Raw genomic sequence first — 25889 nt, forward strand, 5'->3', positions numbered from 1 at the left:
TGGAGACATAAAAAGGGGTGTGGGGGGGGGCAGCCTCACGCTTAACTTCTAAATCCACCAAAGGTTGCTTTTTGAACACACAGCTAGCCATCTTCTCTGACCTTCCTGGCTGGTTTTGGAGTAATTGTTCCAGAAGGAACGAGAAAAAAAGAAAAAAACCCTGAAATCCCACCTTCTCCCTCCCTCCCCGGCCAGGTGTACCCACGCGTGGGGTACGCTGCGTCGGGACGGTGCGCCCTCGGTTCCTCCCAGGGCTGCGGGTGCGAACGGAGGATCCCAGCCCCCTCCCTGGCGACGGCTTGAGGAGGAGGAGGGTCGGTTCCAGCGCCTCCCCCGTTCCCCGCCTCCTTCCTCGCTGAGCTCAGAGCATGGAGCCTGCCTGAGACGCGCCGTGGGCTCCGGCAGTTGCTGCGGCGGCCCAACATGGAGGCGGCGGCCCCGCTGCTGCTGCTACTGCGGCTCTTGGCCGCTTCGGTGTTGCGGTGCGAGCCGGGCTCGGCCGGGGGTAAGCTCATCGGGGCGTCGCGAGGCCCGGATCGGCGGGGAGGCGACCGCCGCTGTCTCTTTTGTTGTCGGACTTAGGCAAACTTTCCGCCGCGCTCCGGCGGGAGGGCTGCGGGGCCGCGGCGGCAGGGAGGGGGGCGGGAGCGGGATCCTGTGGGGTGGGGGCGCGGGCCAGGCTCCCGCGCGGGTGGGAGGACGCGCACGTGGACGAGACGGGACGGGACGAAGACAGGAAGCTGGATGCGTCCCCTCTCCCTCCCCTCCCCCTGCCCCCAAACTATCCCGTCTAGGCCCTCTTTGCTGCAAAGTGGGGGCGCAGGTGGAGGAGGCCTTTCCTCCCCTCAGGACATGTCCCCCCGAGGGCAGCTCAGGTAAACATGTACATTTGCATAAGGAGAGGCAGAAGTCGTCATCCCCCGTGCCAACTCCCGTCCTTCCGCGGTGTCGGGGCAGGGATTTCTCTGGGGTTTGGCGTGTCGGGTGTCGCTCATCAAAATATTGGCGATGGTCGGCAGTTGGTGGGACGAAGGCGAGTTTCTCTCCCTCCAGCTCCTTTTTAAGGCGGGGGAGAGGAGGGGGCGGCGGTGGCGCTGCAGGCGGGAGGAATCGTTCAGCCCGGCCGGAGGCAGCCGCGGGCAGGGATTGGCCCGGGTCGATGTGCGGATGCCCGGACTGGGCCCAGCCGCTCGGGCGCTGCCAGGGCTGGAGCTCGACTTCCCCGTGCCGGCGGAGCCCTGGCCCCCTCGCTAACCTGCGCTCCGTCCTGGGCACGGAGCCTGCCCTTTGCTTTCCCTTTGCAATAAGTTTTTAAGTGAATGTGCTAATCCTTTAAAAGCACAAATAAACGGAGGCTGTGCTCTGCTTGCAGCATCCGTGAGGAGAGGGCCAAGGTCCGTTCACCATCCTTTCTCTCTTGTGTGCTACTTGGGTTCCGACTTTCTGTCACCGAAGATGGGGCGTTAGGGCTGTGTGTGTAAGACTTCTGGTTTGTTGCTGCTACTTCTGGTCTGCCTGAATGCATCGCCCCGCTGCTTCACCAGCCGAAGCCTAATTCTTGGCATTTCCTAGGTAGTTCAGAAAACTCGGCAGTGTGGCCAAGGCTGTCAGAATATCACCTCAGGGCCTGTTTTATTAGGCCACCCACCTTTTCAAACTGTCTGTAGTTATTAGAACTGTCATGTAGAGCTAGAGAATGGACCTCTCCTGCTGGTATCGTCATTCTATATTTTTAGTTGGAGCTCTATGTAGGTGTGTATTATGTATTGTTTATTCTGTCAGGATTATAAGAAAAAGGTGCCTACTACGTCTCAGGATGCACCTTCTCCAGACACATTGCCTCATTTTTGTAAGAATATTTCAGAGAACCTGAAGTATGGCTTATTCCTTTCTGAACACTTAAGTTCGTGTAAAGATGTTCATGTTCTTGCTTGACTGAAACTTTTAGGAGGGGAAATCAATTTATAGGTGTTTTAAATGGAGAAGAGGCTGATAGTATCCCTCGAGTGTTTGCTTACATTTACTTAAGAGACTCTAATGGAAAGAAATATTTTTAAAAAGACATAACTTTACATTTGGAACTCTTAGGAAAATAAGAGTTCACCATAAAAATGCAAAATAAGTTGTAACTTGGAGTTTGGTGTTCATTTACCTAATTTTATAGACAGTGATTCTTCTAATATAGTAGGCATTCTGTATCAATAGTCACCTTCCTCAACTGGTCTTTAGCAATTAGCTAAAGACTCTTCGTTAGAAATCTCAATGATACTGTTTTTGTTCAGCCTACTTAGTAGCAAGGTATGTGATTATTTTGTTAGGCTGATCTGGATGGTACTTCTCATAGTACAGGAGGAAATGACAAGATATTGTCATTTCAAATTGGGTTAATCTTTTTGAAACACCCTGTACTATGAGAAACTCTGCATGTTCTGTTTCCGAGAACCGTAAGCAGATGCCTGACTTTAAGGGACTTTTACCTCTTAAAAGTTTTTTGATGTGCTTATCGTACAAATATGTAAATACATCTCTGCAAGATTTGAGGATGTGCTGAAACTTCCACAGTGTTAAAGGTTCTACAAAGTTTGGCATGTTGTAATAGATCCTGAATACTTTGGCTGTTAAATAAGTTTCCTGTGGAGCTAAGTCCTTGCTCCACAGGAGTGGTTTTATTTACGTGGCTTGAAATAATGATGAACGTGCTGCAGATAGGGGTTGTATGCACGTTGGTTTTTAATTATACCATAACAAAAGTTTCTGCAATATTACTTGTTTCAAAGTCTATATCCAAAGAAAGTTCCAAAGCTTGGGGAATACTTTCAGGGCATTCTGTGCAGTCACTTCTATAACATCTTCAACTGGAAGTCTGTTAATTTTGGCAATATATTCTGCAGCAATGTAAATATTTTTTGGTTCATTTCTCATCTGTTTTTCTTTCACTGAGATAATACAAAATGATATTTGCATTTGGTGCTTCTTTGAGGGGAGGCATCTCTTGCCTGTGCAAATTATACAGGAACAAGATGGTTATGACAATGGCATGATTTTGTCTGAAAATATTCAAGTTCTGAATGCTTACTACTGCGCAGCAGGTGTTTTATGTGGGTCTTGTAAAACCTGGAAGTAGTTGAGGTAATTCTTGTTTAAGAATTATTGCAAGCAAGAATGAGTTTTACTGAAACTCAACAAAAGCTTGGTTTGCTGTTGCTTGTTGAGTACTAGAACATTTCCCAAAATTGTAAGACTGTATCGTAGTTTTCTGTAATGGAACGACTACTTGCCTGATATTAAGAAACAGAAGATAAAGGAAGGCAAACAGAGGATGGTTACAAAAGTTTGAAACTAGGGATGCATTTAAACACAACCTAAAATGTCTTTTAATTCATACTGGTTTTTTTGGAGATAACTTAAATCTAATGAAACTTATCACTATGTTTAAATGTAGAATGTAGCAGGAAAGAACACTTGCTAATTTTATGATGGGGAAATTTGCTACAGAGGAGTCACCAACTGCATTTCAGTGCCATGTCAGTTAGTCTGTCATTGATGTCTGTTTTCCTAGTAACTACTGCTAGTATGATGTGAGGGTCTGTCACAAATTATGGTGGTAAGTCCTCTTGAAATAGTGAGATTGAAGTTTTAATTGATACCTTCAGAACACTGTATTTTCTATCTCCAGACAAAGCATAATGGCTTTAACTATCTTTTACGTTTGGTGCTTGAATTCATTAGTTACTATTTAATTTTAAATTAAATTGATTTCATTTTAATTTCATTTTAAAGCAGCCAGAGATGCTTTAAAATTACTCATACTGTAAATGTGTCTGTAATAAATAAATAAGCATGATGCGCAAAGTCAATACTTTAGAAGAGTGCAAATGTGTTTCATCCATAGCCCAGTGTAAATTCCACCATTGCCTCTTGCTATTTTTGAATGTTTTTGAAAATTTCAACTGCTTTAACTTTTATCTTAATTTTTTGTTTGTTTATAATATAGTCATTAGTGAAATAGACCATGGGTTTTGTTCCAGCTGTTAATTTTCTCAGTCCTGCATGTTTCTTTAATAACACAAGCCAAGGTGACTTTTTAGCAAACAGAGTTTGTATCTGGAAACTTGTTACCCTTTATTGTTATGGTAAGGTGTGGCAGCATAACAGCAAATCAAGGTCACAAAAGCCCTCCTGGAGTATATATGCATCTGACTTATAAAGAGAGTCTAATATAACTTTGCTTCTAGTTAAAATTTAGCAAGCAATGTAGAGTTAAATTTAGTTGACTCTCTTTTTGTCAAAGCAGAAATAAAAGAAATTTCATTATTTGTGATACTCAGAAATAGCTTTAATATCAAGGTTTAGTTTCATGTTAGATCACTATTTTTGTAAACATACTGTATTGTATGAAAGCAACCTGCCATCTTGAGGTTGAGAACAATAACTAGGTTTAAATTCCATGTTAGAAATAAGCTATTTAAGGTAACTTGATTGCTCTTGATTTTACAAAATCCTCTTAATTTTTTCTTAAACCTTTAACTCAGTAGCTATTAAACATTAAAAATGTTTGGCTTTTGTAAGTTCAGAATTTCTCAAATATGATATGGCTGAAAAAAACACAGCACTAACATCACTGGAGAAAATCGTTGTTACTTTCTGCTTGAGAACTTCGTGAAAAACTGAAATAGGTACCAACCTGAGCCTCAAGAGAAGAATGACAGTAGAGTAAGTATCCTTCCAGTTTATGGCACAGGTCAGCAATGATGCAGTTCTACTATGCGCAATAGAGTCAGCATTTTGTTGAAATTTTGGTGCATGTGGATTATTTTCCTTTTTCACTATATTGCCTTCCAACAGGACATGTCCAACAACACTGCAAGTTCACTTAGGACAGGAGCAAATAATTAGGATATTGGCTGGGGACACTGCCTGGCTAAAGCCAAGTGTTGTTTGGATGCTTGGGACTTTCTGAAGAAGTTAAAGATGTGCTGTCTCCTGACAACCCAAACCTGGGACTTCTGAACTGGAAAATATACTTCTGGAGAGTTCTGCCCCTATTAAGTTAGGGAGTGGAAAGTCTCATAATAGAGTCAAGGGATATTTTGAGCAGTTCTTCAGATTTTGAGTGATTAAACATTTATGGTGAGAGGAGAAAATGGGAAGTATGTCCCACAAAATGTTCTTCAATACAGTTGTTAGGAGTTTATGGGCCAAAAATTCTTTTGGTTCCTTCTTTCTCAAAAAATCAGAATGTGGATCTCACCAGCATTTCATCTTCGTGGTTTCTGTTTACTTAAGATTGAAAATATGTATTAAACCACAAAATTCTACTGAGGAGCTTCAAGAAGTGTAAAGCATGGGTGATGTGTTGATAAGGATTTTGAGGGTCCATATAATAAACAGGATTTTTAATTTAGTTGTAGTTTCTTTTATTCTTGTTTGTCTCATGCTTTGCCTACCACCATAGGCAGATGTAAGGTGTCATTTTGTATTGATGGTTAAATCCATGGGTGACTTTGCAAAGGTACCAGTAAATTGACATGTGCTTGATTAAATTGGTTCATTTGCTCTGGATGATGAAAGGGTTAGAGGCAGTGAAACTGCTTTTAAACCAATAAATACTTTATATGAGTATGTTTTGTTAGATGAGCTTAATGGGGAGAAGGAATTTCTTGACTGTGAATCAGCTACAGAATTGTCTTCATTTCAGAGTGGGAAGGTTTATTGTCAGTGCAATAAACAGCACTGACAGGAGATGCAATAGTCAGTTCCTGGTGCGACCATCAATGATCTGCGGACCTCAAATATTGGCATATTGTCGAGGGTTTAGATTGCGGGATGACAATAAAACCCTGGCAGATGTATTGTTAACCTCCTCCCCCCCTTTCCCCCTTTTGGCCCTCCCTCTCCCCCCTTCCCACTAAGGACAGGCGATTGGAGGAAAATAAGGACAGAGAGAAGAGAGTTGGAAAAATTAAAAATGTTTTACTAATGCTACTAATAAGAATAGAGAAAATAATACAAAATATATACAAAACCAATCTTGAAAGCCTCAGCAACTGCAGAACCAGCACCTAAAGTCCTGGACTGGACTCTGCAGCCAACCGGAGCTGGATTCAGTCTCTCACTAGACCTCAGTTCGCAGGGGCGACTAGCAAGGCCCTCTCCTAATGTCGGCCATTAGAAAAAAAAGGAAAAAAGGGACGAGATCCTTGTGATCTCCCACTTTTATATGAAGTATTCACGTGAATGGAATGTTATACAACGTTGTTCAGTTTCTTGGTCACCGGTTTCTCGTTGCCCCATCACGAGATGTCCATCCATGCTTATCAATAAGTTTGCATTCCATTGCTATGTTTACCAAAACATGTGTCTGGTTCTCCAGGAAAATGCAGCTAATATGAAGGCTTTAGCTAACAGGCAAATTCACTGAAAGAGAAACTTGTTTTTAACAAAACCAGGACATTCCACCCCTTATAATATGCCGTTCACTGAATACTTAAACCTTATCAATACAATCTATCAATACAATCTAATTAATCACTACTACTACTATATATACACATATGTACATATATATACACGGAAGTAATTAATCTTACTCAATGGACCATATTTTGAAAAGTTTATTAAGTTCATTTTGTCACAACAGTCTCCCAGGGCAGGAAAAAATGGTACAAGTGCATCTCATGACCACTGTTTGTGGGTTAAAAACATCAGCTTCGAAGAAGTTGTCAGGCGCCACTCAAAGAAGCTAGCTCTGGTTTCATCGTCACTGTCTTGATCTGGAAGACACTTATTAAACACTGTTAGTATGGCAATTCACATCATGCAGTTCAGTATTGCATATTTTCACCTAAAATCAAATCCCCTTGAGGTACACACTGAACTTCTCCATCCTTAAGCATCACCCACCAGGTGCTGCCAGGTCCCTGGGCAAAAACAATCCCATGAATGGGCTTGCCTTTGCCTGAGGCAGGAGTAACCCACACTGCCTTTCCTAACATATTTTTCATGTGTACTACAGGGACTTTATCTCCTTCTACAGTACGAAGAATTTCTGATTGGGCAGGCCCGGCTCGATTGGTTGATCCCCTGGTGTTGACCAACGAAGTGACTTTTGCTAAATGTGAATCCCAGTTTTTAAAGGTTCCACCACCAAGTACCTTTAGTGTAGTTTTTAGCAAACCATTATACCTTTCAATTTTCCCAAAGGCTGATGCATGATATGGAATATGATATACCCACTCAATACCATGTTCTTTGGCCCAATTGTCTATCATACTGTTTTTGAAATGAGTACCATTGTCTGATTCAATTCTTTCTGGTGTACCGTGTCGCCAAAGGACTTGCTTTTCAAGGCCCAAGATAGTATTTTGGGCTGTAGCATGGGGTACGGCATATGTTTCCAACCATCTAGTGGTTGCTTCCACCATTGTAAGTACGTAACGCTTCCCTTGACGTGTTTGTGGAAGTGTAATATAATCAATCTGCCAAGCTTCTCCATACTTATACTTTAACCATCGCCCCCCATACCGTACAGGCTTTAACCGTTTCACTTGTTTGATTTCGGCGCAAGTTTCACATTCATGAATAACCTGTGAAACAGTGTCCATGGTTAAATCCACCCCTCGATCGCGAGCCCATTTATATGTTACATCTCTGCCTTGATGCCCTGAAGCATCATGGGCCCACCGAGCTAGGAAAAGTTCACCCTTATGTTGCCAGTCCAAGTCCACCTCGGCTGCTTTAATCTTAGCAGCTTGATCCGCTTGTTGGTTGTTCAGATGTTCCTCGGTGGCTCGATGTTTAGGCACATGAGCATCTACATGACGAACTTTCACAGGCAGGCTCTCTAGCTGAGCAGCAATGTCTTGCCACAGTGTGGCAGCCCAAATGGGTTTACCTCTGCGCTGCCAGTTGCTTTTCTTCCATTGCTGTAGCCACCCCTGCAAGGCATTTGCTACCATCCATGAGTCAGTACAGAGATAAAGCATTGGCCACTTCTCTCGTTCAGCAATGTCCAAAACCAGCTGGATGGCTTTCACTTCTGCAAATTGACTAAATTCACCTTGTCTTTCAGTGGCTTCTGTAACTTGCCATGTGGGACTCCACACAGCAGCTTTCCACCTTCGATGTTTTCCTACAAGACGACAGGATCCATCTGTGAACAGTGCATACTGCTTATCAGCCTCTGAAAGAGTATTATACGGTGGTGCTTCTTCAGCACGTTTTGCTTTGTCCTCATCTGAAGACATCCCAAAGTCTTTGCTTTCTATCCAGTCTGTAATCACTTCTAAGATCCCTGGGCGATTGGGACTTCCAGTTCGAGCTCGTTGCGTGATCAATGCAATCCATTTACTCCACATAACTTCAGTTGCATGATGTGTAGAGGGAACCGTCCCTTTGAACATCCAGCTCAGCACCGGCAGTCGAGGTGCCAGGAGGAGCTGTGCTTCAGTACCGATCACTTCTGAAGCAACTCGAACTCCTTCATATGCTGCTAGTATCTCTTTTCCAGTTGGAGTATAGTTGGCCTCAGATTCTTTGTATCCTTGACTCCAGAAACCTAAGGGTCGACCTCGAGTTTCTCCTCGTGTTTTCTGCCAGAGGCTCCAGGTAAGTCCGTTATCTCCGGCTGCGGTGTAGAGCACATTTTTAACATCTAGTCCAGTCCGAACTGGTCCAAGGGCCACCGCATGAGTTATCTCATGCTTAATTTGTTCAAAGGCTTGTTGTTGTTCAGGGTCCCACTCAAATTGGTTCTTCTTACGACTCACTCGATAGAGAGGGCTCACGATCTGACTGTAGTCAGGAATATGCATTCTCCAAAAACCTACAACGCCCAAGAAAGTCTGTGTCTCCTTTTTATTAGTAGGTGGAGACATTGCTGCAATTTTGTTGATCACATCCATTGGGATCTGACGATGGCCATCTTGCCATTTTATTCCTAAAAACTGGATCTCTCGTGCAGGTCCCTTGACCTTTCTTCGTTTTATGGCAAAACCAGCATCCAAAAGAATCTGAATTATTCTCTCACCTTTCTCGAAGACTTCTTTTGCTGTGTCGCCCCATACGATGATGTCATCAATATATTGCAAGTGTTCTGGAGCTTTACCTTGCTCCAGCGTGGTCTGGATCAGTCCATGGCAGATGGTAAGACCGTGTTTCCACCCCTGGGGCAAGCGATTCCACGTGTACTGGATGCCCCTCCAGGTGAAAGCAAACCGTGGCCCGCACTCTGCTGCTACAGGAATAGAGAAAAATGCATTAGCAATGTCAATTGTAGCATACCACTTAGCTGCCTTTGACTCCAGTTCAAATTGCAGTTCCAGCATGTCAGGCACAGCAGCACTCAGTGGTGGTGTAACTTCATTCAGACCACGATAGTCTACAGTTAGTCTCCACTTGTCACTAGACTTACGCACCGGCCATATTGGGCTGTTAAAAGGTGAGCGAGTCTTACTGATCACACCCTGGCTTTCCAATTGACGGATCAGCTTCTGAATAGGAATCAAAGAGTCTCGATTGGTGCGATATTGCTGGCGACGCACTGTCGTGGTAGCAATTGACACCTGCTGTTTGTGAACCATCAGCAGTCCTACAACAGAAGGGTCATCTGAAAGACCAGGCAAATCAGACAGCTGTTCAATTTTCTCAGTGTCCACAGCTGCTATATCAAATGCCCACCTATACCCTTTGTTTGCATTCCATTGCTATGTTTACTAAAACATGTATATGGTTCTCCAGGAAAATGCAGCTAATATGAAGGCTTTAGCTGACAGGCAAATTCACTTAAAGAGAAACTTGTTTTTAACAAAACCAGGACACGTATGTATTTAAAAATGTCCCTGCTTAATAATACAATAATTGTTGAATACCGTTTGGCACTTTGGCTTTCATAAGTGCTGTATGAATATTAGCTAATTCTGAATATTGTGCCAACATAGTATCTATTGTTTACACATAAGGAAATTGAACTTCCCCAGTTTAAGTTGACTTCCTTTAAAGAGTAATAAAAGTTGTCTTTGTGGCACAGAGAGTTAAGGTCTTTGGACTCTGGTCTTCCTGTTGAGATTATAGAGATAAACCAGGCAGTTGTTCAATAAAACTGAAGTGTGCTGTTCCTGAGCTATGGTGAAAAATGATGCAACTGGAGAAATGAAGTTGTTGCATTACATATGTTTCATTAAACAATTATTAATACTTCTTTTTGAAAGCAGCTTGTCACACATAATAAAGGTGATAAATTAGCCCTAGGGGACTCTTGATTCTCAGCCTGCAAGAATTAGATCGGAGGTAGGAGGTGGTAGAAAGTGATGGCAGAAGCTTGACTTCTTCTTTCTGCCATATTTAAGAAAAAAAAAAAAAGAGTGTGAGGAACCATTGTCTGTTTCATGTTTCTATACCTCTTGGCAGATGAGGAGGAGCTGCGGACTGAGTGGACCTGCTTAGTAGGTTTCTTGGCTTTTGGAATGAAATAGTGTATTATAATGTGGTTTTGTTCAGTGTTAGTTTTAACTAAATCAAAAGGAAAATGAGGATCTGAGAAAACAGAATCATAGAATCATTTTGGTTGAAGGAGACCCTCAAGATCATTGAATGCAACCATTAACCTAACACTGGCACTAAACCATGTCCCTAAGAACCTCATCTATATGTCTTTTAAACACCTCCAGGGATGGCGACTCCACCACTTCCCTGGGCAGCCTCTTCCACTGCTTCACAACTCTTTCCATGAATAAATTTTTCCTAACATGATGAAAGTATTCCATGCTGTGATAATCTATGGGTTATTGATATGTCATTTGAGAACTTTTATGGCACACTCTATGTACTTGTGGCTTAAGCCAAATAGTCCAGGTTTTGAATTAGGCACAGAATATGCATAACAGCAGCAATGCACTGAAATCCTTGTCAATAACTTCAGCATACCTTTTGTGGAAATTTTGGTTTTACTTGGATTCCAGATTCATGGATGCTTTGTCCAGTCCTTGTACTTTTTTTTTTTTCATTCATTTTGCATGAACATATTATTTGCTGTTCTTTCAAATTAAAATGGTCCTAGCTGGACTTCAGAAGGAGGGGGAAAAAAAGTGTTTATGTGACCAGAAATATGTGTGGGGTTTTTTTTGTGTGTGTGTGTTTTGTTTGTTTGTTTTTAACTTCACACTATAGACTATGGCTGTGAAGAAAGGGAAGTTGCTTCCTTTTATACCTTTATCAGTTGAGAAGGACACATGTCCCTAAGCCTGCCTGCTGTACTTGTCTTTATATGAATTAAAAAACCAGCAGCATAGAATGCCTAAGTGACAATATGTCTTGTGGATCAACCAAACAAAATATTTTGTGAGACTTATATTGCTTTGAATTAACCAGTGTGTAGGAAGTCCTGACTTACAGCTGCACTTTGTTATGATACACTTCTGCCACAATCTTTTTTCTAGATAATTCTTAAATAAGGATTTGGGTTTGATCTTCCTGTAAGAGATGACACACTTTTTCAGCAGACTCACTATGACAGTGGTGTTCAGAAGTACCCCTTTTTATTTTGTATGTGCTCCTGAAGTAAAGAGCTGGGTTGTGCATGGTGTAGGGAAGTGTCTTGCAGGTTTCCCACCATGACACATCTCTGGGAGCTTTCTGGAGTAGCTGGCTTATGCCACTTGAAGCTTTATTTCTTTGTAGTGTGGAATTTTTTTTCTTGTTTCTCAGACTTCCTGAATAACGTACTCTTTATGTCTTTCTCTTCAGATAAGACCGAAGGGTATTTTTTGTGACACTGAGTGAGTGGTCTGCCAGCTACTTTGTTCTTATGAGGTTTTGCTTTTTTTGCACTCTGTGAGGTGCTTGGGCACTTTGTCGTGTCTTTTTCCATCAACCCATCATTTCTAGGGTGCTATGTAAACTGTGGCTTATTCCTATGTAACCAGACCTTATCTGAAGAGAATGTTCAAGGTTGAAAGCTCAGTATGTTGAATTTTAGGAAGTCTTCTAAGCAGATTTCTCTAGCTTTAGTTTTAGAAGTAGTGCATACTTGATATTTGAGGTGATGTGAAAGGCCTATGTCTTTTGTATTATTATTATTATTCTTCAAGGATTATTAAAAATAATTTGTACGGCACAGTTTCTAGAAGTTTTTGTGCAGATATAAAAATAAGGTTTTTGGGGGCGAAGAATAATTGCTTTAAAATACATCCACAAAACCGGGGCATTATCTGCAGGTGTTCTGTAAGACTTGCAGATGAGCAGCTGGAGTGAGCTCTGTAGCTTGTGTGCAGAACTAATCCATACCATTTGATCTTCATATGATGTACTTGACACTTAGTAAGCATATTAACAGTCTGCTTCTAGGTCTCATTTGCCTAATAAACTTTGACAAACAAATTCTACAGATGGTTAGTATTTTCAGAGGCATTGCTGGCTGTTCACAGTGGGTTTGTGGCCAAAGTATGTGATATAGGTTGTGATTAATTTTCTCTCTGAAATGTTTTCATAACTGTGGTCATTCCAGTCATCGTTACCATCACATCTGACTGTAACTGATAAATGAAATACTAAGCTAGCAAGATTTTTAATTTAAATTTGAAGGCCAAAGAGTTGGCCATGGAGTTATCCTGGCTGCTTTTGAATTTCCCTTTTTCTATCAAAGCGACAGAAAACAACATGTTTGTCAGGATTGGGGGTAGTAATCCCTGATGATTGTGACAAAATCTCTGTATTAGATGCTCCTTGATGCCGAGGTCATTCTGTTGTTTGCAAAATTTAGTGTTTTAAAGAGCTTTTAAGACATTTGTGAAAAGTAAAGCCATTTTGCATGAGCCAGAGAACTGGAGAATGCCTGGATTTTACTTAGTCACTGGTAGTTACTCAGTTTAAATGTGCCACCAGACCACTCAGTTTCTCGAAGCAGAGACAGATTTGCTCTAAGTTCACAGAAGTGCTTACCAAGGCAGAAGTAATCATCTCTTACAAGTTCCTGGCTAGTTTATGCCGAAGTCATGTACATGTGGAAAGGTGTGAGACATGGAGAGAGGGAGTGGTATCTCACATATGTGTATGTATGAGTGTGTATATAATATGTATGTATGTTCTTATGTGCTTAAACACTTGGTTAACCAGTTTCTCCTGCTATGTTTTTTTCCTTTCATTCGAATGGTTGTGTTATTGAATAACCTTCCACTTCTGAGGAAAAAAAACCAACTGCTTTTTATGTAGACTTCAACTCCTGATTTTAGATCTTGATACATAAATTTTAAGAAGGCAAGTTTCATGGTCGCTGGATATGGGACTGGAATTCAGTATACCTGGATTTGTTTTTGGTATTTTAACTGAAGTATGCCATTAAGTCTGTGAACTTCAACTTTTCATGTGAGAAAAGGTGACAGTGATACATAAATGGTCTCTCTGAATGCATCTTGGAGTGTTTTACACAAGAAACACCTCTTAGTAATCTTTTCCTATACATATGCTTTTTACCCTGTCTCCCTGAAAATATGACCTTCCCTGAAAATAAGCCCTGGCATGATTTTTCAGGATTTTTGAGGATGCTCGAAATATAAGCCCTACTCCAAAAATAAACCCTAGTTACAGTTCATTTAAAAAGTCAATTTAAATAGTGTCCTGGCAGCTATACATGTAAAGAATAAGCATCTTTTGGAGCAAAAATTAATACCAACTCTGAAATGGGGTAGATAATCTTCTACTAATAAACTTCCTTTGTTTTTGTATTAATCTCTCAATGGCTGGTGTTTCATTAGAAAGGAAGATGGAAACTAACAGAATGGTAGGTAAAGTATCCCTGAAAAGGTAGTGCGGTGTGTATTTTATTAATCAAAATTGTATGCCTGATCATCATTGTGCACCTAAATCTTTAATCTTGCATAAACACTTTCCATACCTTTAGGAGTTTTTATTTTATTATTTCTGTATGTTTTATCGTTCTTCTGTGTTGGTAGTATTTCTTCTCAGCTTGAGAGCTCTTTGAGGCAAGTATCGTGTGTATTGTTTTTCATTTTACCTGCTTGCTTTGTGTTGTGTTCCCCCTGCCCCACTGTGTGAAGAACCAAGATTGCTAAAGGCTGGAATGCCTGTAGGTGGGTAATTAATTAAAAGCAGTGGTCAGGAGAGCTCCTGGAAACTCGTTGGATTACTTCTCTAAGTAGGATGATGAGGCAGCCTCATTGAGTAGAGGGAAAACAAACCAAAACAAACCACCACCACTGAAAAAAACCACTCAAAAAACCAACCCCAAACACCCTTCAATTTCTGGCAATTTGAAGAAGCTACCTGCTGTCCCCTTAGCATGGGGCTCCATTAGCATTGTCTGTCCATGACAGAATTGGTAAAAATGTAGAAACTGCAACTTAGCCTGTGATGGGGATTGGTACTTTGCATTCAGCCTAGTACGCAATGGAGAGAAGATGAGCAGTGTTGTGATTTAACCCCTGCTGGCAGGTAGGACCATGCAGCTGCTTGTTCACCCACCACCAAGTAGGATGGGGGTGAAATGAATTAGAAAAAAAAACCTCATGTGTTGAGATAAGAACAGTTTAATAGGGCAGCAAAGGAAGAGAAAAAAATAATAATCATAATAATAGAATATAAGAAAACAAACAAGTGATGGCCGATGCAATTGCTCACCATGGCAGCGATAGCCCTTTTCCTGAGCAGCAGTATTTGCCCCCTGGGCAACTGTGGTGATTAGAAACTACACACACCGAGATGCAGACAAAGATGCACACGCAGACAGAGATCCTGTTCAGGAAGGAGCGCAGAGCCGGGCAGAGCAGAGAGCTGAGCCAAGCTGAGCCCCTCTTTATTAGCCATTTACAGTTTACAGGATTTACAGATATGGGCCTGGACTAAGATGTTACGTAAGATGTTTTTCCAATAATTGTTATTATAAACACACCACACTGATGCTATGTTTGTTTCAGTTATGTTCCCACTCATTCACAGACCAGGCCCAAGGACATTCACACATCCCATGCATTTGAGGGCAGTTATCCAGCCCGAGATACCATTCTCACAAGTCTGGGCTATCACTCTTTACAATTATGAGAAACCTACTTCAACACAATCTGTCCAAGGCCGTTTATATTTTGCTATGATCTAATTATGTTAGTATTATTTCTTTGACCATCTAGATGGTCATATTAATATTGATCTTCCTTTATCATCCAGGTGGCTGGAACCGCACATCTTGCTTTCCCGTGGGCAGCTCCAGTTTATATACTGAGCATGACGTCATATGTTATGGAATATCCCTTTGACCAGTTTCATTCAGCTAATCTGGCTGTGCTCTCTCCCAGCTTCTTGTGCATCTGGTAGAGCACGGGAAGCCGCAAAGTCTTTGACTATTTGGAAACAACTAAAACATCAATGTATTATCAACACTCTTTTCATACTAAATCCAAACCATGCCTACTAGAAAGAAAATTAACTGTATCCCAGATGAAACCAGAACAAGTAGATAGAAGTACTTTACACTTGTGACCTCTGTTCCATATTATCTCTCAAATTGCATGGTCCAAATTAAGGTCTTCATTGTTATCTGTGAAAGATTTAAGCGATCTAGGATTCTTTTACCTTGGGGATTACCACCTTGACACATGCAGCCCTTCTCCATCCTGCTACAGTAATTACAACTCCTGGAAAATAACTCTGGTTCTGATCCCCAGGGTGTGGAACTCTTGGCATTTGGAGATAAAGCACATCTGGTGTTGGTCCTCAGAGGCAGAATACAGCCAGCCCAGAGCTTATTGCATGTGTGGAATGATGCAAGTGACATGTTTTCTCTGAACATTGGCTATGGGATCTTTGTAAGCATTGACCTCTTGGCCTGTTACTGTGAGGGTGGTGTTGTGTTTGTTTGTGGGGTTTGTTTGTTGTGGTTTTTTTATTTTTTTATTTTTGGTTTGGTGTTTTGTTTTCTTTTTGGTTTTGTTGTGGTTTTGACGTTGTTTGTTTGTTTGTTTGTTTGTTTGTTTTTCCTCCTGAGAAATTCTGTGTGCAATGAGGGAGGATGTGGAATACTGTACGTTCTCAGTACAGCTGACTCAGTCCTCCACACTGTACTTGCTCTTTGACATGCAAAAATGTGTGTGTAAAAGCCTCTGTGCCCATCCAGAAGGCACTTAGTAGATACAGGTAAAGATTCCAGTGTGATTTTTTTGGTGCCTTTCTGCTTCCTAGAATTATGTGAAGTCAGCATTGCAGGGACATGGAAGAAAGTTTTATTTTTAAGGGAGATGTACTGCAGTGCCCAACTTTGAGGAATGTTCTAGGGACCTGTTAGTATAACTTTCCTTATACAGATTTGTAGGATGAGAAAGCTTGCTTTGTTTGAGATAGAATATGAATTCAAAACCTAACAGCTATTCCACAGTTAGTTCCCCAAGGATGCTTGTATTTTGGAATGGTTCCTCCACAAAGATCTGTTCTGGAATACTTTATCTTAGTCCTTTTTCAGTCTTAGCCTTGGATCTCATTTTGTGCTGTAGAGATTGGGACTGTGTAACAGGTTTCTGTTACTTAATCTGAGCATATGCTGATCACATCTTGATATAGACTGATTGTATACCATGGTTGTTTCTATTGTATATCATGGTTGTGTATCATGTTATAACATAATACCTGTCCATATGCTTGTTCATAGTTTGTTAGGACCCTCTTGTCCACAAATGCTAGTTTCTGAGGGATGATGCCTTCTTCTAGGTATTCCCTCTCTTAATAATTTTGCCAGGAGCCTACGAGAATATTTCGGGTGACATGGCAAGTGTTTCTTCCAGACACGTTTTTGGCCATTGAAAGAAACAAGAAAAGATTTGCTTGAGAGTTCACACTACAGGACAGGTACACTTAAATCAGCATACTAGTATGTTCTTTTACTTGTAAATTCTGCTGTTCTTTTTTAATTACTGCTGAATTCTCTAGCTGTTTAGTTTCCTGGCCATTAACTGGGAGGAAGTTGCTTTACACGTTGTTTCCTGTGCTCATTGAGACTAGAGCCACAGTCTGGAGTTTGTTGTTGTTTTTAAATAAATAAAATCTTGGTCTGTGTTGGAAACTAAAATTACTTCATTGCTGTTACAAACCACTGTGTTGGCAGAAAGCCATCACTGGTTCAGTAAAGCTTCATAGCAATTATGATACTATGTACCAGTGCTAATGAAAAGCCTTTGCATATTTTCTGGAGGCACGTGGAGATGTTGCAGGGATAAAAATATAACTTGTCAGCTGCTGTGCTCGAAATTACAGCTGCATGCAATGCTTTCTCCAGTGTAACTTTTCTGCTCCTTTATTGTGAGGCAAAAGGAATATATTGAATTCTACAAAAACCTACCAGTTTTTTCCAAAACTAGAGTTTTTATAACTTTTTAATAACTTTTTTTTTTTTTTAAATGGAAGTGTTTGTATGAAAGAATAGAGCAGTCAAGCACAGTGGGAGACGGGGAAGCATTACACACACACACTTATGATTGCAAAAAGAATCTTTAGCACCAGTTTGTTATTACAAAGTCTGAATAAATGTTGGCTGTTTATAAAAAGGAATGGCCTTTACAGGGTTATTTTCCTATTTAAACATCAGCAGGACACTGGGAACAGGTTACTGTGAGTATTTCAGAAAGTTGTGTTTACTTAGTGTGCTTGGCAACATTTCTTTCAATGAAAGTTTAACTTTTTATACTATCCCAAGTTCAGTTTCTAAACTTTGGGCTTCGTCTGTGTTCTTTTTTCTGTTATTGATGTGTATGATGTCAGTTGTCAGATCACTGTTGTGTATGTGGCCAAAATGAGTGTATTTTATTACCTTTATTTACAAAGATTTTGAAACATGGAATGGTAATTAATTCGAAGTCCCGTCATAAATATTGCTTATTCCTAGAAGGATAATTTTTGCTGGGAACAAATAGAACAGTCTACAGCAGATAGCAGTCTGTGCCTGTATCCCACATTTGGCTGAGCATGTGCCAAATGTACGACCAGACTCTCTGGTGGACACTAGGTATCTTCCAACTTCAACTCCACCTGTTGTACTGGCTTCAGCAATGCCTTGGCAAAGCAGTAATGTTTTCAGAATGCTTCCCAGTGTCTGAAATGGCATGAAGCTTTCTAGTTCTGACACCTGGAAATTCATGTTATATTAAAGAACTCCCAAAACTTGTCTACTAGCAACCTCAAAGCACATCTTTCTATACAGTTGTAAAATTGGCACCAACAAAAAAGGCTTTATTTGAAAAGTACACAAAAGTTTACATGCAAAGCCCCCAAAGTCCTGAATTTACTTTATCCTGCAGCTTACTGTTTAGATTTTCATTAATATTTATTTTTCTTTCCCAGAGGCTGATTTGATACTTAAATTGGACTGAAGAAGTGGGTCTCTTGTTGCTTCCTAAATCCTGGGGAAGTTTGTGTGTGGTGTTTTTTAAACAAACAAACAAACCCACCAATATGAGGGACAGGTCACTGCAAATAAGCTTGCAACAGTGTTAGTGGATTTACTAATTTTAAATGTTCTAGAGTCTACTAGGAACCTTTTCATAACTAACGGTGTTACTTTAAGCCTAAATGAAGAGGAATTTGTTTGCAATTGTGGTGTAAATTAAAAACATCCGGTGACAACATGAAAATGTGTGGCTATGTAGTAAACTAGATTAGAGGACTGGGCTGAAAGTAACCTCTTTAGTTACCTTTTTTTTCTTTTTTTGTAGGATGTCTTTTCCATGCTCTTTTTTAATTATTATTTTGTTTTTTATCCTCTCTCTCTTCTCTCTGCTTTCCTCTCTCCTCTGCCCCCGCAGTGTGTTTATTAATAAATAACTTGCATCAGTGAGGAGAAAGAGAGAGATGCTGCTGTATGATGTAGGGTAAAATATTAATTTAATCAACTTTTCTCTAGTCTAATAAAACTGATACTTCAAGATCAAGGATTTTGAGTCTAACATAGTCACCTTTGAAGGAAGGATAACACCACATTTTTCCATGCAATTCAGATGTTATACAGTTTGTGCTGTTTTGTTCTTTGTGGGTTTTTTTAATAAATAAAATCTAAACTTGATGTGTTATTTTTACAAGTCTAATTGTTTGTGCTGCACCTCATTAGTAACAACAATAGCATCTTGGAGAATCTTCTGAGCCACACAGAAATGGAGCATGTGTTTGCATTTATAGTGTGATGTGATAGAGGGTTAACTGTATGGATTAACTTTTCTGCAGGAGTAGATAGATATTTTCTCCTTTGATGTTGTGCTGTTCTGTTGTGTTCTTGGACAATTACTGCATGGGATGAAGTTTTTAGTTTGAAAGCTTCAACTTCAGTAGCCTGTTTAATGTCAAGTCTTTTACCTTATGAAGTGTATATGTATAAATGTGTGATATATATATATATGTATATATAAACATACTCTGCATTGTAGAGTTTTGTAAAGGAAACAACATAATATGGTAACCAGTGGACCACATTCTTGAGAGGTTTTAGATGCCCTAACTTCCTCCAAATAAAACATAAGAAATTTGATGTTTTTCACATGTTGATAACAGAGGGAAAATAAAGTGCATCTTCTTGCTTCAGAGCTTCATGGTGCAATAATTGAGAAGTAGTGGATAGATGATGACTTCTATAATAGTTACTGGCTCCTCAGTAACTTTGGTAAAATGAGTTGTTCGTTTTGAATCTCATTCCTGCTGAGTCGATAACATGTATTGCCCAATGCTGCTCTACATATCAAGTATTAGTCACAGCAAAGGAGATAAGCCTGAACTGTCCTCAAAAGTGAGTTACTTTCTGTCACCCAAGTGAGGTCTTTTGATAGCAAGGTTGACCTATATTGCACATGGTAATTAATAGAAGACTGACATGAACAGTGAGTTCAGGATTTTAGGTCCCCTTTTTGAAGGAGAAAGAAATCCGCATTTTTATTTGCATCTTATTTAGTTAATTGCTGCACTAGATGAGCTTGATAAATGATTTATCTGTTTCACAGAATCACAGAGTGGTTGGGGTTGGAAGGGACCTTTGGAGATCATCTAGTCTAACCCACCTGCTAAAGCAGGTTCACCTGGAGTAGATTGCCCAGGAATGGTGCACAGGTGGGTTTTGAATGTCTCCACTTTGTACTACTTTTAACTGTAGTGTCACAGTGTTTTCTGTAAGTAGAAAGTGAAGTTTACCCTAACTTTGAGCAAGTATTTAATTACAGAATGAGAAGCCTAACTGTAGTGTAGAAGGGAAGGGCTTCTGTCAACTGTGCTCCAAGTTAGTGCTTGTTTGGTGTGGGTTTGGTTTTCTTCTTTGTTGATTGCCTTTTTGTTGTTGTATTTGAGAAGGAAGCTGTTTTTCATAAAAAGCAAGTACTTTTGTGGTCTAGTTTACATCTAGTTTTTAGAGAAGGTAGATTTTTCTTATGGTTGTTCAGCCTTCTCTTTCAGGTAGTGCTTCAAAGGCTAGGTGGATGCAGGCACCACATTCAATTTTCTTACAATTCACTAATGAAATTTAAGGTGTCTTCTGTGTGTTTTTTAAATTATTCACATAAACCTTGCCTTTGGGGCATAATATATATATTTTAAAGCATGACTTACATTTTTAGTATGTAGAGGAAACAACCCTTTTCCTTTGCATGTAAATATGCCTAACTTGAAAACTAAAATTTGTTGTAGCTCTACATGGAAATATTTTGAAATCTTAAGTTGCGAGTTTGTGGATGGCGAGGTCTATGTTTAAATCATAGAAGTAAAGCAAACCTGTGTGTGCCACCATATTTTTTTTTAAAGCACAGCACAAAACCACCTATAAGGTTCCTTCCCCTGAGCATCATGTGTACAAGATACAGCAGCACAGAGACAGCGCTCTGCAAGTCTGCAACCAGGCTGTATTCTGGCTGCAGATGAACTGGGTGAAGAAGTTGCCTTAGTACTTTTTTTTTTTTTTGTTTTGTTTTAAATGTACTGACCTTTTTAAACCAACATGCTTTTGACAGGATTGGTTCAAGGAAAGCAACTGTGCGTGCAGTCTTGTTGGCATATCCCAGGGCAGGTAACTTGCAGGACAAACATTGACCTTAGACAGACAAAAGAAGCCATAAGGAATTAATTTAGTTTAACTAATGTTCTTGGTTAAAGCAGAATCATCTCCAGCAAGGAGCAATTTACAAAGCTTGGGGCAGATTGGTGTATTTATTTGCTACATTGAAGGACACAAAGTATTATCAGCAATATAAATAACAAGCACAATATTACAGATTGCTTTATCTTAAATAATTCTTTTCACCTAATCTTTTTTTTGCTCTCCTTCCTAATGAGCTCTCACAAAAACAAAATCTTGAATATTGGTCTGAAAGACCAGATTTGCACAAAAAATCAGAAGTCCTGTCTGCAATTTGGTGCTGAAAACTGTTAACTTCACTCTCTCTAAAACCCATTATCATGTGACTGGTTCTGTTTAATAAGATGGCTTTATTGGGGAAGATTCTTCACTGCTAGAAAAAAATCATGACAGATTGTGGAACCTACGTTTGTGTCTTCCACATTGGACTTATCTATATTTTTGTTCCAAAGAATAACATTTGCCAGCAGCTGAATCCAGCATGTGCTTTTGCTGAGTAGTTTCCTGCATTTTATAAATATATTACAGTTTCAAGGGTACATATCATATGCCTGGTGGAGATGGAAGTAAAATGTCTTTTTCTAGCTTGCTTAATGTTTGCATCTTTTGGAGTTAATGTAACATCTGGAACTAGAAATTGGAAACAGTTCAGATCAGAAAGAAGCATACCTTTGTCAAGCCTATATTTGTTTAAGTTCTGGAGAAAATTTGCAAGCCAAATTTTCCAAATGATGTAGAACCACTATTTTATCCATTAAAAGTTTGGAACCCTCATTGCTACATAATCTAGCATTATTGGTAAGAGCTCTCTGCCAAACCAAAGAGGAATAAAATAAACCTGGCGAAAAAAACCCAAACCAACAAAATCCCAAACAAACAAGCACAACCCTCCCCGCCCCAACAACAAAAAAACAACCAGCCAAAACACACCCCAAAACAGACAAAACCCAATACAAACAAACCAACCCACAAGAAACAAACCCACAAAAAAACCTCCAGAACCTTGCTTCCATTGGCATCCAGAATCTAAAAAGGAGACACTGCAGGTTTTTTTTTTTTTTTTTTTTCCCATTTTTGGATAGATCTGAACTGCTATCCACAACAAAAGTAGTGTTTAGATGTTCAAGGAAGCTGTCCCTTTGCATTCTTCTAAACCCGTTTATGCAGAAGCAGGACAAATTTTCAATGTTCTTTGAAGTTTTAAAACTACTGAGCATAACATGGAGGTGGGGGGAACCCATACCTACTCCGTTTAAAATAACAACAAAATTATTGCCATATACTCCATCACATAATGTGAAACACCCAAATATGTTTTTTTTTCCTGCCACATCCCCCATCCCTATTTTTATGCACTGCCTTTACACTTACCTGTTTTGGCAAAGCAGCAGTACCATGTAAGAGACTACTTCAATGCCACTTCTGCTTATTCTAAAATCAGAAAATACCAGAGACCTCAATGGACAGGCTGTTTCAAATTTTTGTGGGTACACATAGAGTGCCATAGTAATTCTCCCAAAGAAAACCACCATGAGTCAGCTGACAGCTCCAGTGTGGTTTGAGTATGTTAAACACTGTTATGGGATTCGAACTAGTGTTCTATGGTATTAGATAAAATACAAGTTTGTACTTTAAAGAATTCTTAATCAAAATATGAAACCTTACTGACAAGACAATTGAAGTATTTGGTATTACAGAATCAGTGCAAAGAGGAGTGATATTTGAACAGGGTGGTCTGGTAGAATGGAAGTCAAATCCTTATCTGCCAGATTCCTTCCCAGTACTGTGCCACTCCATGAACATCCATTCCTAACTCAGTTCTCTGGATCTAGCATAGAAACTCAATCCAATAAGGAATTAATGCACAATCTGCTACCTTGCGAAGAGAGGGTAATGGGGTGGACTTTGCTAGCACCATGCACATGAACATCACTACTCATATCAAGTTTAAGCCATTGCTTTCTGAAGTTCTACATCAGAATATGTTGATGCAAATATGCTGTCTGATCAGGTAATAAAGAAATTTTTTCTATCAGTTAACCAGGCTGAGGAGAGAGGGAAAGTATTTGTTCTTTAGTATCTGAACAGCTAGAGGGAAAAAAGCTTGAGTTTTTACTATATTTGGCAAACACGTCAGCTAGTGCTGCAGTATTTGATGCCAGTGTATTGTCATAAAAGGGTCAGGGACTTGCCCTTGACGTGAATGTGCCTGTCGTCAGCAACTGTATTTTTATGATGATACCTCCTCATTGACTTGCTGAGTGACTTGCCTCAGAACACAGTCCTCAGAGACTTCTGAACTGAGCTTCTAGCTGAGGTCTGGTCACTGCAGGCTTTTACGTGAGGGATACCATAAAGCAGTACTCCCCTCAGTGCGAGTAATTTGTCATTAATGATAGCCCGTAGAGTTAGTTTTTTGTACCCAGAGTTCCAAATCTTAAGTGGTTTACAGGATCTTTCACTCTTATGGACAGCAGTGTAAAGACCATAGCTTTGTATAGCTGGAGAAGGTGAGAGTCCAGTGCAATAGTCTATGATGGATCTGGAAATGTTTGCTCATCACGTCTTGAGACAACAGCTGTGTGTGAGGCCTGTGACAGCCTTCCTTGTATCACATTGTTTTTAACTTAAGAGGAAGTTTGGAGACTGGCTGTGATGCTGGTCAGTAGGTCGCCTATATGCATACTTTTTTTTTTTTTTGAGCTGGGTTAGGGCTGGCTAATAGCACATACAAGCAATGTTTAGCTTGATTTCCATCTGAAAATTTCTCCTTCAAAAGAAAATACTATTCTAAAGCAACTATTATCCCTGACCCTCCACACACAGAAATCATATTAGCAATTTTTGTTTTGACATTAAGTGTGCAGCAGTTTGAATAGCCAGCCTTGGAAGTATGCAGTCTAAACATACTCCCTCTATATGTATGCTTGTGATGCCATGTTTAAATACGTGACCACTTCATGCCTCTCCCACAGGATCCTTGCTTCATTTACTGGATGGGTGGCATTCATTTATTGAAAAGCCATTCAAAATTTTGCTTTCTTCGTGTGTTTAACATGTGGTCCAAACCCCTACTTACTTGTGATGGGTCTCCTTCTGCTATCAAGTTCCTCCATTTGGACACAGTGTTGGACTCAGGCATCCTAGTGCAGACCTGTGAGGTACTGCTGCCTAGTTGTTCTTAAAGAATGGGAAAGTTTTCACCTCCCTTGTGGGCTTTATTGTTGACATTTAGACTGGGATTTCCAGTGGACCTTGGGAGCTCTCCCCATCATGACTGAAGTTGTCAGTTTAGCCTCCCTTGCAATTCAGTGCAGGTTCTCATCTCTAACCAGCTCCAAACTCAAAAGTTGACTTTTAAGACTGGAGGACGCTCAGCTTCACAGCTGTTTTCAAAGTGCTGGTTGTGAAAGCTTGTTGTTGGGTGTCTGCCTGGAGCCAAAATGCCCTAACCCCCAGTAGAGAGTATATTTACATTTAAGCTGTTGTGTGCATTATGGTTCTTGAGTAGCAAATTGCAGCAGAATCCTCAGAAGAATAAGCAAATTGTTACAAACAGTATACTTCTGCTTTTGGGAAAATCCCTTGTATATTTTATCTTCTGTAGAATGCTTTGGTGAGAACCTGAGGTCAGGAAGAAATGGGGGTTCAGAGATATATGTTTAGCATTAGCTAGTCAGGACTGCATGAGACTGCAGTCCTCACAACTGTTTGGCTGAACACCAGTTGTCCATTTCACATGGAGTGATTGCCAAGAGCCAGTTTTGCAATCATGTTTAGAAATTTATTCTGAAAACACAGAGCAGATGAAAATTGCGTTGTGCTCTAGTGAATCTGTGTTCTTCTCTAAATAAAATGGTTGAAGTGCTTGTGAGTCTTAAATGAGTATCTCAGCAACTTGATGTAAATGTTGCCATATCACAGCAGGTATTCTTTTTTTTGTTTAGTTTTTCAGCAGATCTCTAAATATGTTCTGTATGCTGCTTGGTGGTCTGTGAAGTGTTGGCTGCTTACATGGACTTGGCTGTCCTCCTTTCCAGCTGCTAAACTTCATTGAAAGATTAAATATGCTGCTCCATGTAGCCATTTTCAGTATTTGCCACAGGGGTATTAAGGACAGTCTGAGAGTACCATTGCCTTGTGCACTAGGAGGGAAGTTCATGTGGTGTGCTTAATGGGTGGTCTGTGAGAAAAGTTTGAGAAACCCTCTTTTAAAAGATTGTGTCCATAGGAAAGTGGTCTTGAACACACATAGCTTGCTTCCAGCCTCTGCAGAGATGGAAATGCACTAAATTATGCATACTGAATCCATGTCATTCTGGAATTTTTACTTGAAGTAAATAATATAACTAGAAACAGGACAAAACAATAATGAATAAGTTCAGAGTGTGCTGTTGGAAGGTTTTAAAACATTTTATTGCCATTCCATACAATCTGAACACATCCGAAGCTTCATAATTCGTATGAAGCACCTTTGCTGGACGTCTTCAGAGCATGTTCTTCTGAGAAATACTTGGGCATCTCTTGAACAAGGGAAATTAACTAATTCAGGCCAATGAAGATGACATAGTATATAATCACTGCTATATTTTGTTGTTACTGCTAGCATTTTATTTAAGAACTGGGCTACCAAACAAAACCAACAGTCTGAAGTAAATCTCTTGTCTTCCTAAAACCCTGAAATTATTGTTGGGGAACCCTACACAATCCAGAAAATGTAACAAGGTCTTCAAAAAACTTACTGCTTATTTATTTAAACATAGAAAATAAAAAGTAGCTAGCAGTTTATCTA

General features: G+C 40.1%; 1 protein-coding gene across 7 annotated transcripts in view; it reads left to right on the plus strand.

Moving 5' to 3' along the window:
* The first annotated feature begins 326 nt into the window (after positions 1-326).
* LRP5 (LDL receptor related protein 5) overlaps positions 327-25889 on the plus strand; it is a 178768-nt gene continuing 153205 nt past the window's right edge. For 2 of the 7 annotated variants that reach the window (XM_071809071.1, XM_071809072.1), the window contains exons 1-2: positions 415-505; positions 8072-8607. Coding sequence is in view for 3 of the 7 variants with exons in the window: in XM_065838054.2 (XP_065694126.1) it covers positions 424-505 (82 nt within the window). In the remaining 4 variants the exon portion in view is untranslated. Of the gene's footprint in view, positions 506-8071; positions 8608-25889 lie in introns of all 7 variants that reach the window. The other 5 variants (XM_065838052.2, XM_065838053.2, XM_065838054.2 and 2 more) reach the window with 4 other exon arrangements.

This window comes from Patagioenas fasciata, chromosome 5, assembly GCF_037038585.1.
Source record: "Patagioenas fasciata isolate bPatFas1 chromosome 5, bPatFas1.hap1, whole genome shotgun sequence".
Classification (NCBI taxonomy): domain Eukaryota; kingdom Metazoa; phylum Chordata; class Aves; order Columbiformes; family Columbidae; genus Patagioenas; species Patagioenas fasciata.